The sequence below is a fragment of the Eubalaena glacialis genome, chromosome 2 (assembly GCF_028564815.1).
Source record: "Eubalaena glacialis isolate mEubGla1 chromosome 2, mEubGla1.1.hap2.+ XY, whole genome shotgun sequence".
Taxonomy (NCBI): domain Eukaryota; kingdom Metazoa; phylum Chordata; class Mammalia; order Artiodactyla; family Balaenidae; genus Eubalaena; species Eubalaena glacialis.
In genome coordinates, this window is record NC_083717.1 from 127,711,661 (window position 1) to 127,729,539 (window position 17,879).

At 33.9% G+C, this 17,879-nt stretch overlaps 1 protein-coding gene across 4 annotated transcripts in view; it reads right to left on the minus strand.

The window, feature by feature from the left end:
• Positions 1-3,042: 3,042 nt before the first annotated feature.
• STRN3 (striatin 3) overlaps positions 3,043-17,879 on the minus strand; it is a 112,833-nt gene continuing 97,996 nt past the window's right edge. Inside the window, exons 14-18 of one of the 4 annotated variants that reach the window (XM_061180753.1) lie at positions 14,738-14,905; positions 13,258-13,398; positions 10,035-10,142; positions 4,807-4,893; positions 3,043-4,724 (exon numbers count right to left, since the gene is read on the minus strand). In XM_061180753.1, the coding sequence (XP_061036736.1) occupies positions 4,555-4,724; positions 4,807-4,893; positions 10,035-10,142; positions 13,258-13,398; positions 14,738-14,905 (674 nt within the window). In that variant the 3' untranslated portion in view covers positions 3,043-4,554. The remainder of the gene's footprint in view (positions 4,725-4,806; positions 4,894-10,034; positions 10,143-13,257; positions 13,399-14,737; positions 14,906-17,879) is intronic. The other 3 variants (XM_061180751.1, XM_061180750.1, XM_061180752.1) reach the window with 3 other exon arrangements.

Sequence of the window (17,879 nt, forward strand, 5' to 3'; positions counted from 1 at the left end):
AAAACTATTATACTAAAGATGGCAAAAATGTAAGCAAATAAGCATTCATTTAAAGCTACCTTCTAAATACAGTTCAGACTCGATAGTTCAAAACACTCTGCTGAGACTTCATAATCACGAACCTTAGAAACTCAGGAAAGAGGAGATATCGCAGATTAAAATTTTAAGAGTTCTATTTTAACATGCATATTAAATGTATACAATTGCAAATTCTATAGCTCAATAAAAGCAGCTGATATTTAGACCAAAAGCAACATTCCTTCTCTAATTCTGTATTACACATATAAGGAAAATGAAAGAGAAACACATATAAGGAAAATGAGAAATAGAAAACAGCTCAACTTAGTTCAAATATATATTGACCCAAGTAGCTGTTGTCTTAAAACCAGTCAACAATCTGGTTTTAAGATGTTACTTAACATACTAAAAGTTACTTAACATACTAAAAGTTGTAATTACAGATGAAATGGAAGCGATTTAGGTTATCAAGCCTCTTTTGTAGTGTACTTTCATGGTAACATAACAAATATCACACTGAACAAGACAGAAGAATTGCCTGGTATTTTTCTATTTATAGCCTTAATTTTATATGTGTATTGATGTATTTGGCTTATACTCTAAAAGTCAACCATGTATTGAAAAAAATATTAAGTTGGTAAATTTTTACTTACCACTTATAAACACTTAGCTTTAAAGAAAAGCACACCTTTCAAAGAGAACTGCAGGAAAGAATATTTTACTTTGATTATTTAAGCAATAGAACTGCTAGTGACTTATTCTAAGGTGCCTTACTTCTTATTATTCCAAGTGTCTCCCCCTAGGGCATGGTAAAAATTCTACTGATACATTAACCACTTCGTGTGGAAAGACCGAGTTTTTTTCTTAAAATCATGCAATAAGACTAAGTATATTTATTTTCTGTTCCAATTACTTATTGAATGCCTACTGTTCTAGGCATTATGCACAGCCAGTACCAGGTTAAACAGTTGATTACTTGGTTCAACAAAGTTGTTTTGTAATTAATAGTATTTTTACTTAAACATCCTTGTGAAGTTGGCTCCTAAGAAAAGTGATCAAAACTCCCTTTATGTAACTATCATTACCTCACCAAGAACTCTGCTCTCCGACGGAAGTGCTGTCATATCTTATCCTGCCTGTCTTCTCTAAGGACAGGATCTATCTTCTCTCTCATTCATCTGCACACTCTATTTCCCATCACACATACACTGATCCTATCTGAAATGGTTTACAACCAGTTGACCTGAAAAAGGTGTTAACTGGTTGGAAAATTTATACTCCAACAAATCTTTTAACAATTTTATAGCTTGTGTAAAAGCTTATGTATCAGAGAACAGAACTGAAATTGCCTTTGATACTACATAAAAATTTGACCAAAGAGAATATGGGAAGTCATGACTCCCCTGACCGCCACTGCCCCCACCCTTTATAAAGCTACAAATATGACCGATTCATGTAACGAAGAGAATTTTCATTTAACAACAAAAATGGGTTTACCATGTTGTTTTCCCAATAGACAACTTTCAGCTGAGAATACCACTCCTTTAAAAATTAAATGAAAACCCAGCCTCTAGTCATCAGCTCTTTTAAAAATTTTATAAAGAACAAAGTTTTGAGGTAACCAGGGAAGCTAATATTTTGACTTAAAGAGCAGCAAGAGAGTAGAAGTGAACACTTTATATTTAAGTTACTGTTAATTATTTTTTAGAACTAAACATAATCAAGATAAAGGGTTAACAACTAAAAATAGAGTAAAAGAGGATTTTTTAAAAGATATAATTCAGCTTTGCAAGCATGCCTAAATTTGTTACGCTAGCCTATTTATAAACCTTAATGCATTAAATGAGATGTTGGTCTTCAGTGGATAACTTGTACATGAATAAATATGAAAAGAGCAGAATATGATTAAATATTGGGAAAGTCGACATATTAAAGTTTGTATATAAAAATACTCTTAAACTTTACGTATAAAGCACCATTTAATAGTCAAATGAATCTACATAATTTCCCATTAAGTCACAAATGGAAGCACACAAATGATATTCTTTTTGCATCCTTTTAGTCTCTTCCAAATGTTTAATATTGTAGAGAAAATACAACCAAAGTAGATAAAAATAAACATATATACTATTTTTATTCATTTCAGTTTTAATACATTTCAAAAAAGATGAATGTTTATGCATTGCAATGATGATAATCACATTTCAGTTAAACAGTAATGCACTGGCTTGGAACAGCTGCCAGAAACAATACTAGCTTTGGAAAGCTCGTTCCTAAATTATTAAAAAAAAAAAGGAGAAGGAAGAGAAATGCCTCTTTAATTTGTTCATTAAGTTGAATGTTCAATTCAGAAAACCAAAAAACCAATATTTTAAGAAAATTTCTGAAAACTTTTAGTTTCACCAGCAATGACTAAAATTGACATTTCGATTTTTATGGTAGGTGACAAAATTTCTCAATGTACAATGTAATTTTTTTTTTTGAAGTAGGCATTCAAATAGAATTTTGCCACGTTAAGTTTTCTAATGTTACCTTCTAATTGCATTTGCAATTCCCTTCAAAGAAAAAGGATTATTACCTTGTTGAAGGAAAAGTTTGAAGATATTAACACTTAACATTTATGAGGATAACTTTTAATTAATGAACAATGCAGTTTATTCTCTGCTGAACCTTTCTGTGGGAAACAGGTTTGGCTAGATAGGCAAGACAACACTATTAATTGAAATTCAGATTTAATAAAGTAATAGGGTATCTTAAGGAAATGATTTAAAACTGCTTATGTTTTTTTTTTTTTTTTGGTTATTTTGAATTATCTAACTTACTTCAATAGAAGATTTTTAAATCCCCAAATGGGGTGAAATACTTAGAAAGGCATTCTTAACAGTATTAACTGATCTAATCTTATTAGAGTATCAATAAACAGTACAAAGTTTAAAAGAACAGCATAAAAATGAAGGACTCACTGAGAAATCATCTCCATTTCCTACTTTAATGGAGAGTAAAGTATTGCACTTTATTATTCAACACAAAATAATGTAGCCAACAGTAACATACAGGTACACAATTTAATATTTATTATATGCATTTTATATACATTATTTTTCAACAGCTGTACGTTCGCTATGTGGTACAATCTTAAAAATTTGCTGATTCATAGTTTGTAAAACAAAAACCTTACAAAACTCATCAAAACTCGCAAACTGATCAGAAAAGTTTTTTGGAAGACTAGAAAAAATACTTTATTGTCTTAATCATGCATTACACAAACAAAATCTTTAGTTACACCATAAAATTAAGCACATCTGAAAAAATGAAACAGGGATAACTAGTCCAAACACAGCAGATTTCTGTATCCTGATTCAACTATTTTTGTATCCTATTTGTAATGCAAATAAAATTTTACTCCAAATATTTTAAAACAAGATAGTTTTCTCTGGAATCATGGTAAACCAAGATATGTATCTGGGGGGGAGTCACCTTGGTTTGTAACTTAAACTATAAAATACTCCATTTTTAGTCTATTTTAGACTATTCAAAGAGTTCCAAAATAGATATACAGGTTCCTTTAGCACATTAATAAAAGGATATAAAGACCAACAAAAAGTGAAATAAATAATAGGCTATTAGCAAGATGGATAATCCTTGATAAATAAACTTGTAAATACAGTAAGATGTACAAAATATCACATAGTGATAGGATGCCAAGATTAGTTTTTTTTTTTTCTTTTTTAAGAGTTCATCTGGAGTACTAAACCCCACCGTTTCATTTTAATACACTTAATAGTCCTTGGTTTAAGAAGACAGTTATGTGATGTTGAAGGTGATTTAGCATCTTTATGGAAAGACTTAGCTGAGCTGTATTACGCAAAAGAAGGAAAGAGTGTGCTTACACGGCAGCGGGTCAGTGAGATCTCTGTGTTTCAGGGTTGTATAATGCAGAAAAACTTCAATACAATCTTGAGCACTGTTGTGACAGGCTAAATATATAAAAAGACTTATAAAAACTAGAATTTTATCCAAACATTTTGTGCAACTAATGCTAAAATATTTTAAGTTAAATTTTCTTTTTTATTTTTTTTAAAGCAAAATAAGTTTAAAAGGGAATCTGTGGCATTCAACTGATAAACAGAAGATCACTAAGAGATGAAAAAAAGCTACTCTTGGAGCTCACTTCCCCCCAACAAGAGCACCACATTCCTAACCCTAAGGCAGCACACAGAGTCCAAAATAAAAGTCTTTTTGTAAGATCAGACTCCACACTGGCTTAAAGATACCTAAAAGACAGACATACGCTCAGTTCATATCCAGTACAGGCCACAAACAATGGAGTCCTTTTTTGTCCCACGAAATACAGTAATTACAATTAAATTAATGAGCCTGATGTTAAGATGTGATTTCCACCAATTTATGCCTGCCCCAAATAGCCTTCATCAGGCAGATCACATGTAGTGTCATATCAGTAACATTTTTGATGGCAGTGATGCAGACCCTCTGTGTCCAAGCGAATCTGTTGTTATGATGAGAGTTTTTGTTGATTCACACAAATACTTTGGCAAGGGCATCAGCCCCTGCACTAGCAATATATGCTTTTGATGGATGGAAAGCAACATCATAAATTGATTCATCTAATTTTTTCCTATGTGCTGTTATTTCTTGCACACATGTCTTGCTGTCCAAATTCCACAATCTAATAGAACAGTCATGGCCTGTAAAAGAATAAATGAAAAATGTTACTGAGTAACAGTTCTATTATAAAATTTGTGGGCAGTACAGGTAGTTCAGACTTACTTCCAGACATCAAGTAGATTCCATTAGGATCTACTGCTAGACTTGTAACAGCATCCAAATGAGCTACCATAGAATGGATCATTTTACCTAAATGAAACATAACAGAGAAGATTAAGTTTTTAAATAGTTACTAACTTGAGCGATCAGAAACCAAAATACAATATCGACATAAAATAATATCACCACAGCAATATTTTTTTATTGTGATAAAATACACATAACACAAAATTTACCATTTTAAACATTTAAGAGGGTACAATTCAGTGGCTTTTAGAACATTCATAATGATGTGCAACCATCACCATTATCTAGTTCAGAACATTTTCATCTCTGCAAAAGGAAACCCTGTACCCACTAAGCAGTCAATCCCCATTCCTTCCCTCCAAGTCCCTGGTAACCACTAATCTGCTTTCTCTATGGACTGGCCTATTCTGAATGCTTCATACAAATGAAATCATACAATAACACGTGGCTTTTTGTGTCTGCCTTCTGTCACTTAGTATAATGTCTTCAAGGTTCATCCACTATAATAATATTCTAAAAACAATTTTAATTCTAATGCAGAAGTTTCCCAGTAACTCCTAAAGACATCTGTGTGACATCAATCTGACAGTATATGATAGTGGAAAACATAATGACTACAGGGTTGCATCAAAAGCTTAAGATCATGTAAAGGGGAATTAAAATGAAAATAGAATCCTTCTCATTCAGAGATGTAAAGATTATTTTATATACAGGGTTAATGATAAATCACCAGAGAATATATTTCTCTCTAAAGATTCTAGTAGCATCATTTATCTTCTGAAATGTCAATCATTTTATACATTAGAAACAAGAAAGGGGAGAAGGGTGGGAGTACATCACAGAAATTACTCTGGATTTCCCCAGATAGTAACAAAAGCACTATTCTGGAAAACATAATTTAGTGAATATCTTCATTAAGATTTGGCAAGCAAATGGATTCAATAGTGAGTTGAAATTAAAAAACAAGTTGTGAATACAAAGTTGCGTTGCACAAATACAAGGGCATCAGCCTCTGCATTGGCAATACATGTTCTGATGGTTGGAAAGCAAAATCATAAATTGCTTCATCCAAGAAAGGAATAAAACAGCAAGTACCGCTAAATTAAAAGATTTCCTCCCCTTTCATTCAGCAATGAATCTTTATTACTCAAATGCCTGGGCTGCTCCTAATGAGAGATGGAGGTCTTTCTCCAGAATTTTGTTTACAGTCATTTGCCATGCTCCTTGTCCCCTGATGACATTCCACACTGAGACTTGAAATAGACCTACTTTTGTTATTTGCCATGGGGCTATAGCCCTTGACCTGAATACAAAACCACAACATAATCAAATGTGCAAAAAGTTACTCTGAAAAACATAAGTCTGCCATTTTCTGACAATACTAAAGAATTATCAATTAAGGACAAAATTAGTGTCTTGTCATTTCAACCACATTTGTCTGTTTTTCATCAACACTAAGATTAACAGAGTAATTTTAACGATTTTTCTCTACTATCCTGAGAAACAGAAAAATCATTCAACATACTATTAGTCCAACATAATTCATCTATCAGTTCTAGAATCCATTCCTCTCAATATTCCTATTAAAAAAAAAATCCAGAGTATGAAATGGCTGGCCTCTAGCACAATAACCTCAAAACATTAGGGGGTTAACTACTAAGCATCATTAGCTTCCCTTAAAAATGTCAGCTCTGTGATGGTGACTCTTAATTCACAGATCTAGTTCTGACTTCTCTCCTGAGAATGATCCTACATCTCCTATATTTAACATGTCTTAAACCAAAGAATTCTTTCAACCAAATAGCAGATCTACCCATTTCTTTAAGGGTGCTATAATTTTCCAAGTTTAACTTCAGCTTTCCTGCCTGTGCACTAAACTAACCCTCACTATGATATGTAAAGTCAGTTTAGAATCAACCTTCCTCTACATAGTCACGAAGTCACTTCAGAATGTGAGTGACCTTCAGATTGGACCATTTACAGAGAGGTGCAATGCTGAACCAAGCTGGATGCTGGGTTTCTACTAGTGACCACAGAAGTCACAAAGCTTCTGAGCCCTCCCAACAACTAGGACCCCTCCTTCAGCAGCATATACATGCAGCTTCTCACATTTAACCAAATTTACCTTTGCCCCATGGCTCTGCTACCACCCTTCTTCCCCCACCAAGATTAATTCTTTCTTCCTATAACTGAGGAAACAGAGGACACATGCAGTCACCAGTTCTCTCTTCCCCGGCACCTTAAGCTCTTTGACTTGGATCATCTATGAAATGAAGAAGAAACAGACTAAAAAAAAAAGTGGACTCTGGAAGCAAACTGCATGGGTTTGAATCTCAAACCTGTAATTTTCTCTGTTTTGTAACACTGAACGAATAACTTCTTTTAAGTCCTTTATTTCAACTATAAAATGAAGATAATAGTGCTATATCTACCTTACAGAGCTATTAGAAGAGCAAACATGTTAGTATATGTAAATCAAATAGAACAGTGTTTCACTTACAGAAAGCAATATACCACTTGTCTATAAGATTCAAGAGGACAAGATATTTTATTTTTGTTCACCAAGCATGGAGAAGTGTGCTGAGGATATGGCAGATACTCATAAGCTTTGCTGAATGAATGAGTCCATAACCAATTCAGACCCTCTTCCTCCAACTCCTCCACATCCCTCACTTGTACTACACCTTCTCCCAGATTCACCCACTAGCTAAGTCTCTTGAGCACAGCACATATGCAATTCATATTTGTCCCTATACCAAAATTTTAAAAATCATGAGCCCTGAAGATCTCTCTGGAACAATTAGTACAAATTGAAAGTTTTAAATTCTCTAAAGTCAAGGGTCTACCATATAGTGTGACTTGAATACTCTTTCTAAACCAATATTGCAAACCCCTGCTCAAATATTCAAGTGGTTTTCATAGTGCATAGTGTAAACAAAGATCCATTATTCTTAGCCTGGCTCTGAAAAGTTCACCTCAATAGTTTCTGCTGTCCTTTTCCAAACTTACCTCTCTGGCTTTGCCTATAAGAAACTTCTGTTCCAGCCCAAGTTCCCACTGCTGTGCCTCTACTCAAAATATGCCCTTATCTGGAATTTCCTATTTTCTTCACTTAAGAACAATCAAACAAACAAACACCTTACCATTCTTTCAAGGAAACACTCAAACCTTCACTCTATGAAGACTCCTTTATCCTACTGCATTATGCATAAGTGTGTGCATGTATGAGCGTGTGCACACCCACACACACTATTTTCCCCAGACAATAAGCCCTCAGAAAGCAGAAACATGTTATACATGATAGTAGCCAGTGCAGTGCAAAATACTAAATATACTTTTATTGTTAAAATCTAAATACTTATTGAGTCCATTCATACTATCAATTTCTATGTTTCAGATAAAAAAAAATTCAAGGGCTTCCCTGGTGGTGCAGTGGTTAAGAATCCGCCTGCCAATGCAGGGGACACGGGTTCGAGCCCTGGTCCGGGAAGATCCCACATGCCGCGGAGCAACTAAGCCCGTGGCCACAACTACTGAGCCTGCACTCTAGAGTCCATGAGCCACAACTGCTGAGCCTGCATGCCACAACTACTGAAGCCCATGCGCTCTAGAGCCTGTGCTCTGCACAACAGAAGCCACCGCGATGAGAAGCCCATGCACCGCAACGAAGAGTAGCCGCCGCTCGCTGCAACTAGAAAAAGTCCGTGCAGCAACAAAGACCCAACACAGCCAAAAATAAATAAATAAATAAATAAATAAATTTATTAAAAAAAAAAAAAAATTCAAGAAACTTACTATTAATTTGATAGAATAATACCCTATTATTAACAACTTAGCTAACCATCAACACCAGTTATTGGGATATTCTAGTTTATCACATTTAAATAAATTACCACTTTTCAAAGAAGACTTTTTTAAAAAACAATACATCTCAACTCAATTTACAGTTTAATTTAACTCAAGTGTTGTATGTGTGTGTATCTGTGTGTATGAGAGAGAGAAAATGAGAGAGAGAAATTTTCCATTGTTTAGAGCCTGTTGCTTCAATTATCTTCACATTACAAATAAGGTACTAGCTGGTTAACACCAAGAATTAATTGGTAGAATTTGTAAACAATTTAAAAGGCTACAGGCTCCTTATTTCTGATTTCTGCCAGTAAAACAGCTCTAGAGACTCACTTTTTGCTTTTACTATAACTACTAAAATTCCTGAACCTCCCCTTACAAATGTAAATCTTCAATAATTAATGAAAGGAATCTTTTTAGAAATATAGTAAAGGAAATTATCTCTTTGCTCTTGCAGCAGTGGAAGATGTTTAGGCTTCATAAAAATGTTTAAAGAATTGATTTGATAAGGTGTTAACTGAGAACATTCACATGAATATGAATCTTCTTTCCTGTGCAATATATAGACCTGTAAATATCCATTCTCTTCTCAACTTGTTCTACTGAGTTAAAAGGAACCTCTGTTCATGAAAAGTGTTATTTGAACAAAGATATTTATGTAAGACTCTAAAGACTAAAAATTATGACCATGTCCTATACAACCTTCAAAGAGAAATCTGTAGTTCTAATTTGCTGTCTTGCTTGATAATTTGTTGCCCTGAAAAAATGTTGCAATTAACATTTAAGTTTCTTATTTGGAAGTCCTTCAATACCCCTCTAATCATTTTAGCTCCTCAAAGAAGCCTCTCTTAGCTATCAGACTTTTCCTGAAAGAGAGCAAACAGTACTTTATGTAGTATTCTAGGTAATGACAGATGATACAGAGGTCCTTAAACAAACAATTCTATGGCCAAATTAAAATTTGATTTGACTTCTATATAATTCGTATGTTTTCCTTACAACAAGAAATAGAGGAAAGATGACAACAAACAATTGTCACTGTATCATTTCATCCACTGTGAAATAATTTTAAGGACATATTTGAAATGCCAAATATTAGAAAGAGATCTTTTCTGCTATACTAATTCACAACAGAATATAAAGAAAAAATTTCAAATGAAAGGGTTTATAACTGTCATGAAATGAAGAAATCATAAGAGGTAATAAGCAAGGTATTATATATACTTAAGGATAAAAATTAACATATTATAAGTGTGCTACATTAAGTAAAGCAAAAATTTGAGTTAAATCAGTTTAACTTGGCAATTTTGAAGCCAAGAAGTCAATATCTTATATAGAAAATAAGATAACCTACTTACCCGTTTTATTGTCAAAAAATTTGATGTGTCTATCTTCATGAGCAGTTATTGTAACAGGAAGTGTGGGATGACTTACTACTCTGTTAATGTGATTACTGGATTGTAAACCTGAAAAATAAAGGAGAATAATACACCAAAATTCAAACTGTCAATGTAATGTGAAATCTAAAAAAAGTACAAACAAGACAAAATAAAATAAAAACAGATTCACAGACACAGAAAAGAAATAGGTGGTTACCAGAGGGGAGGGGAGGGAGTGGCAGGGGAAGAGGTGAAGGGGATTATGAGGTACAAACCTCCAGTTATAAAATAAATAAGCCATGGTGATGTAATATACAGCATAAGGAATATGGTCAGTAATATTTCAATACATTTGTACGAGGACAGATGGTTATTAGATTTATTGTGGTGATCATTTCATAATGTATGCAAATGTCAAATAATATGTAGTACACCTGACTTAATATTGTCCGTCAACCATATTTCAATTAAAAAAAAAACAAATACTTCAATCAGAAGTTAAATGATGGCCTTTTTAGTCTTACCAAAAAATAAGAATCACTAACAACTAAAGCTTTTATACATAAAACAAAAAATGTAAGAAATAAAACTAGAGCTCTAGAGAGATACAATTTCTTACAATATGTGTAAGCTAGCATGCCCTATAATATAAATGGATAGTACTAGGCTCAAGTTTAGAAAAAAGTTAGAAGTATTTTAATGCAGACTGTCAATATAGGTGGTTTAGAATTTTTAAAAGACTCACAAACCATTGCTTTTAATAAATAGCCCATAAAAGAATTAGAGGCAATTAATAAAGAAAAAATTCATAAGTGATAATTAGATGTTTGCAAGAACCACCCACATGCCACCCACAATGACAATAAAACAGAGAACTGGAATTAATGTTCTTAGGAATGAGACCTTTTCTTCACTATCAAGTTCTTAATTTTTGATTAGATTAGTGATGAGGGAGAAAAGAGAGAGATCAAAACAAATGGGAAGGGACTTCCCTGATGGTCCAGTGGTTAAGAATCCGCCTCCCAATGCAGGGGACATGGGTTCGATCCCTGGTCAGGGAACTAAGATCCCACATGCTGCGAGGCAACTAAGCCCGCGCGCTGCAAGGTAGAGCCTGTGTGCTGCAACGAAAGATCCCACGTGCCGCAACTAAGACCCGAGGCAGCCAAATAGATAAATTATTTTTTTAAAAAAAAGGGAAAATATTGTCAACATTTATTAGACTAAGTAAATCAATCATTCTACATGTATACAAGAACTCTTAACTGAACTTAAACACACTGAAAAAAATAATCTATGTAAGAGGAAGAAAGGGACTTGGGTTGAAAAGACACTTTGGGTATAATGTGGTTTGAGATTTGACCATGGAACCATTTAAATGTTTTCTATAATTATAAAATGACTTTTAAAAGAGTAGTCATGAAAAATCAAACAAATGAAACTTAACCATAAAATTAAACAAATGAACTTAACCATATATCCAATCGGCAGTATAAGCACAAAGAAATGAACTACTTCAAGTGACTTTTAAAAGCACAGTAATTAGACGGTCCAACACTAGTAGAATATACCCTATTATCAGTAATGATACTGTTGGTGGTGGTGTTGCTATTATTATTCTGAGATGACTGTATCTGTACTGTGAGATAAATCAAACAAGAAATTATGATGATTTTGCTGAGAACCAAGAGTTTCAACATTGTTAAAATGAGATAAAGATATAAAATCAATGAGATAAAGATATGAAATCAATGAGATAAATGTGAATTAGAATTGGAAGTATTTGTATAAATTTATCAGTCTTTTTCTGTATTAAAAATGTACTTCTAGCTCTGTCCACTGAAAAAGTCTAAACCAATGACCAACTCAAGAGACACGAAAGCCATGGGGACTGACTCAATAGCATAGCACCTATCTTGTAGTCTTTAAATGCCATTTTCCACTAAAAGAAACCATGGCTCCTTAGAGAAATGGCTGATTTCAGATCTGGGGTGCAAAGTGAACAAGATGAACCTAGAACACCTTGTCATCTCAGAAAGTAAGAAAACCATCAACAACTAACAGGGTCATGTCAAAAGGAGGACTCAGGAGCCAAGCTGAATAAGCTCCCACTGGCCAAAGATGAAATAATCTGAGTAGCAAATAAAGATAATACCTGCAACAGACTGAAATACATAAAATGCATTTATATCCAAGAAAGATTATAATGATAATAAAAGCAAACAATACCCAAAAGACTCACTGGTCACCTTTGGAGGATGCTAGGGAACTACCTCATCATTTTAAAGCAATCATTTATCTTGCTTTTCCTTTATAACTACTAACTCCAGGTAACCAAATTACTGATGAGAGGTGTTCCTTTTTATAGAAGCATTCTAGCTAATAATGGAGAAGAAGTGATAGAATTAGAAAATAATTTTTCAACAGTTAATGAATTAATGGACCCAAGCAATGACTGGAAACATAAAAGATAAACCAGACAATATTTACTTCTGAAAAAAATTCACAGATTACTATGAAATAATCTTGCCAAAAACACTTAAAAACTTTAAAATGAAGACAAATAAAAACATCAAACCTGAATTTGAATAAGCCTCCAGATCCACAAACAATTTACAGGAAATAAAATGAATAGAGGAGCGCATTAAATGATACCACAAGGACGTAACTGGCAAAATCCAAACTATGGGAAACTCTATACGACAAACTACCCTATTTCTTCAATTAAAAAATGCAAGGGAAATAAAAGAGATGGAGGGGGAACCTACAGATGAAAAGAGACCTGAGAGACTTACCAACCAATCACAATGCACGGGCCTTATTTGGATCCCTATTTGAATAAACTGTAAAATACATACCACATCCTATACTTACAACCTTGGCCATTTACACGTAATTATTGGAACTGGATGATGAGTTCATTTGGTTCATTATATTTTCTCTACTTTCACATGTATTTTCATTAAAAACTTTTAATTATTTCACTTGCTTTCTTTTACCTTTACATTGCTCTACTCACTTCTCTGTCCCCACATACTCACTCAAGCTTTTAAGCATAATTTGAGGAAACAGCAGAAATAATAAGTACACAGTGAAAGTAATTATTTTTCCATCCTAAACACAGTCAAAATATAAAAATTAAAAGGTTACCTCTATTGTGAAATAATCCTTTTTAAGGTTCCAACCTTACCAGAAAACTTACCAGAATCTATCTGTGATGAAAGCATCACCAATGACTGTGATGTTTCTAAATCATAAATTACTGTACTACCAGTGTTGAAAGAGGTCACCATATGAGCTGGATCACAGCCTATAAAGTCAACCGATGTAGGTATTCCATGCTCTGAAAGGAGCACAAAGAGACACAGTGTAAACACAGTAATTTAGAAATCTCTGATTTTCTAGTAAGAAAAAGGAATTTGAATATTCTTGAAATAATGTTAATAATGAAAAAGAAAGCAATTGTGTTAGGATGGTAAGATATAATAGGTAACTTTTCCTCAATTATTAGGAGTTTTTATAACATTGTAAGAAAAATATAGCTAGAAGGCTCTTAAAGTAAGAGTAGATATATACAAAAGTTATTGTTCTCCTATGCATTTTCTTCTAAGAGAGAAAAAAAACCCCTAGGTTAGTTTACTGGCCCACTTGCAATTTTATTTCTTACTGTAAAATGATAAAATAGCATTCTCACATCATTGTCTTGGGAGACTGTTCACCTGTCTGAGACTGGTAAGCCTTATCAAATAGCTAATACAAGTCAAATTTTTGGATCTGTGAAAATGAAGGTTTGGACTCTGGAATCCACTGATGCAGTACTATCCTAAAGTGGCCCAAGCAGCAATTTCACTCTTTAACATATTAAATTCAACTGTCCAGATCAATGCACAACTATGTGAAATCTGGAGTAAGCAATTAATTACCTAGATGAAGCAAGAAACAAATTATCTTAATGAATTTTCACCTCAAAAGCTTATTTAGGCAATTCAAAAATTAGTAGAATCACTAAGGTATCTAGAGACCCAACAAAATTAAGCATAAATGTTCATCTAAAATGTTTTAAAACAAAAAATTATTTTTAGTAAAAATAAAAGGTATGATTTTAAAAAATTACTTGAAAAATAATACCAACACAAATAATATAAACAGATGCACATAAATAAATACAGTCACAAGGTATATTAAAGCCTTCTTTGACAGGAAAAGACTTGAAATCATGTGTGTAACTCAATTTGCACTTCCCAGTTAAGGGTGCTATTTCAATGATTATGGCTAGATTTCTCAATCAGTGTGCTCATATGTGGTTTATAGGTATGCTTGAGACTGTGATCCCTTCAATCTTTGTAAGCAGCCACTTGGATGGAGCTGGTGGAGGGCCTCCTGCTGTTCCTATAAGTAGCCTTGTTTGTCTACTCTACTGTTACATACAAATAATTCTATTCTTCACATAGGACATGTCCTGAAAAAGGTCAAAAAAAGCATGGAGCTACAGGATATACTTGCAAAGCACCTTTCTTACTTATAAAAAAAATGACTAGGAATAAAAAGATTATCACAGCTTTATAAAATTCTTTCAATTATCTCTTTAAGCAGTCAGGAAATAATAAATCAACTACTTTGTCTTTTTTATCTTCCAAATTTTTAAAAAATTAGCTTTTTTCAAAGAGGCAAAATTTATTCACCCTTGTCTCCATTGTAAGTGCAAATACATGGCAATTTTTCTTGTGGATTCCATAATCTAACAGTGCCATCTGCTGAACATGACAGTAATTGATTTTTTATGCCACTATAAGCAAGACCCCAGACAGCATCTGTATGAGCAACTAAAGTGCCAGCTAGAACATTTGGCTCTGTAACAAAAGAAACAAACAAAAGTTAGCTGAAAGAAGTTTTAAAAAAATGCTTTTGTATATAAAGATAACTTATTAAGTATAAAGACTACACATACAGTCATAATAAGATAAACCAAAGTGCACATAGCCATCTCTATGTTGTGGAGTTATGGGTTATTTTTATTCCCCTTTCCAATACTTTCCTATATTTTTGCAATTTTCTAAAAGGAACGAACACACACTTAAAATAACCAAAAAAACAAAAACAGCTTTATGGAGATGTAATTCCCATGCCATAAACCCCACCAATTTAAAGTGTCAATTAAACGGTTTTTAGTATATTCAACAAGTTGTGCAATCATCACCACATCAACTTTAGGACACCTTCATTGCTTGTTAGCTATTTCCCCCCAATCTTCCTCTCTGCCTTTCTGCAGCCCTAGGCAACCATTATTCTACTTTGTTTCTATAAATTTGCCTATTCTGGACATTTTACACAAATAGCTTTTTGTGACTTCTTTCACTTAGCGTAATGTTTTCAAGGTTCATCCACATTGTAGCATGTATCAGTGCTTCATTTCCTTTTATTGCCAAATAATATTCCAGTGTATGGATATACTACATTTTATTTATCCATTCATTTGATGGACAATGGAGGCTAATAACATTGAACATCATTTGTCCTACAGTCCTGTTTCTCTACTAAATTCCCACTTCCCACAGATATTTCTCATCATCTCTGTAATACTCACAGTTCGTAACCTCCCTTACTCATGAATGATTCTCTCTCATACTTCACTGGGGAAATAGAGCGTTGAAATAGAAACTTTTCCCCTACCTTTCTGTCACCCAACCTATAAATCTACTAGTATCTAAAACCATCTTCTCCGTGTTTCCAGATACAACTAAGGAATTATCCTCCCTCCCTCAAAAGGCTAATTCCACCAGGTATTCTGGATTCCATTCAACACACTAACTTGCTTTCATGTTTAGTTTTTCTACTACACAGATTATCCTCCTCCCTGGGATCATTACCACAGCAAACGAATATGCTCCAAAATCTCTCAACCTAATAAACAAACCTTACACCACCCTCCCACCAAATAATAGAAAATCATCTTGAGTAAATGTGCTTTCTTACCTCCCATTTACTCTCTAAATTACTCCAATACCATCACCACACCAAAACAACCCTTGCTAAAATCACCAATGACGAAGTCTATTCTATCAAATTTAATAACATTTCCCTTCCTTCCTTCCTCCTTTCCCTCCTTCCCTTCTTCTCATCACAGTGCTTTTCATCCATAGAGTGTACCTTGAAAGGTCATCCAGAGGTCCCTTTACCTTCTGGTCTTAGCCCCAACATCCAACCTCTGTCTGGCCAAAACCTGGATGATCTACTTGTTACTTATAAAAAAGAACCTTCCTATCCTTATATTATTAGACCTCTAAGCAACATTTGAAAGTGCATACCATTTCTTCTCAAAATGGTATGCTTGCATGATTCCACATTTTCCTGGACATCCTCCTACCTCACAGGCCATGCCTTCTTAGTTTTTTTGGTTGGCTCTCTTGCTCTAGCCACCCCACCCACCATGTCAGAGTTCCTCAGGATTTTGCCTTCTCTTCCTACCCTATACAACACATTCTCCCTATGTAATACCACCCATTCTCACATCTTGACACTGATGGTACCTACTTGATATTCCCATCTCTTAACATGCATAAAAACCCAAACTCAGCATCCTTTATCTTCTCACACCTGTTCTGTTTCCATTCAATATGCTACCATCATATACTCAGTTGCTCATGTCAAAAATGCAGGTGTGGTAATGAAAAAGTTCTGAATTAGATCGTGGTAATGATTGCACAACCCTGTGAATATGGTAAAAACTACTGAACTGTATACTTCAAAAGGGTGAATCTTATCATATGTGAATTATACCTCAATAAAGCTGTTAAAAAATAAACAAGAGTCACTCATCCATCACTATATCCACTCAACCCAATTTATCAATAGATTCTGTCTGTTCTACCCTATCTCCCCAGTATGTCTTAAATCTATTTCTCTCCAACTGCTCTACTGTCCACTCTAATCTTGGCAACATCATCTCTCACCTAGTCTACCAGATCACTATGTTACAACTTTACAACTTCACACTGGTATTCCTTTCTCCACTCTTCCCACCCCCAATCTATTCTCCTTGCAACAGCCAGAGTTATCTTTTTAAACCTTACATTTCCACGTTGCTTCCTGGCTTAAAACTCTTTACTAAAAGTTAACTTTTGTTCTTTAGATTTTGGCTTGAATGTGATTATTTTAGACTATATCTAAAGAAGACTTTGGCTGCTACTCTCTCTCATAGTACTGTATCTTCATACCATTTACCACAATTTGTAACTATCCATCCCCTTGTTTGTGTTTAAAGTCTGTTTTTTCTATTAGACTAATTATTATTTCTTGATGTATGCTTGACATCTGGCAAATTCAGGCACCAAGTGTGTGTTAAATAAAAAGACCAAAGAGCTCTTAAATTCTTTTTTTTTAAATATTTACTTATTTATTTGGCTGTGCTGGTTGCGGCACATGGGATCTTCGCTGCAGCGAGTGGGATCTTTAGTTGTGGCATGTGAACTCTTAGTTGTGGCATGTGGGCTCTTAGTTGCGGCATGTGGGATCTAGTTCCCTGACCAGGGATCAAACCCGGGCCCCCAGCATTGGGAGTACAGAGTCTTAGACACTGGACCACCAGGGAAGTTCCTTAAATTCTTTTTAAATGAACCAACCATTAAGTAGACAACTATTTAACCATTCTCATACTTATAAACATTCATTTTAACTTAATTTTTTATGATTACAAACAATGCCCTTGTAAATATATTTGCATACATGTGCAGGTATTTGTTAGCCAGATTCTAAAAGTGACATTTGGGAATGAAAGTTTTTTTTTTAAGTTAAGGAATTTTTTGTCCCTCAAGTTGACTGATTTAT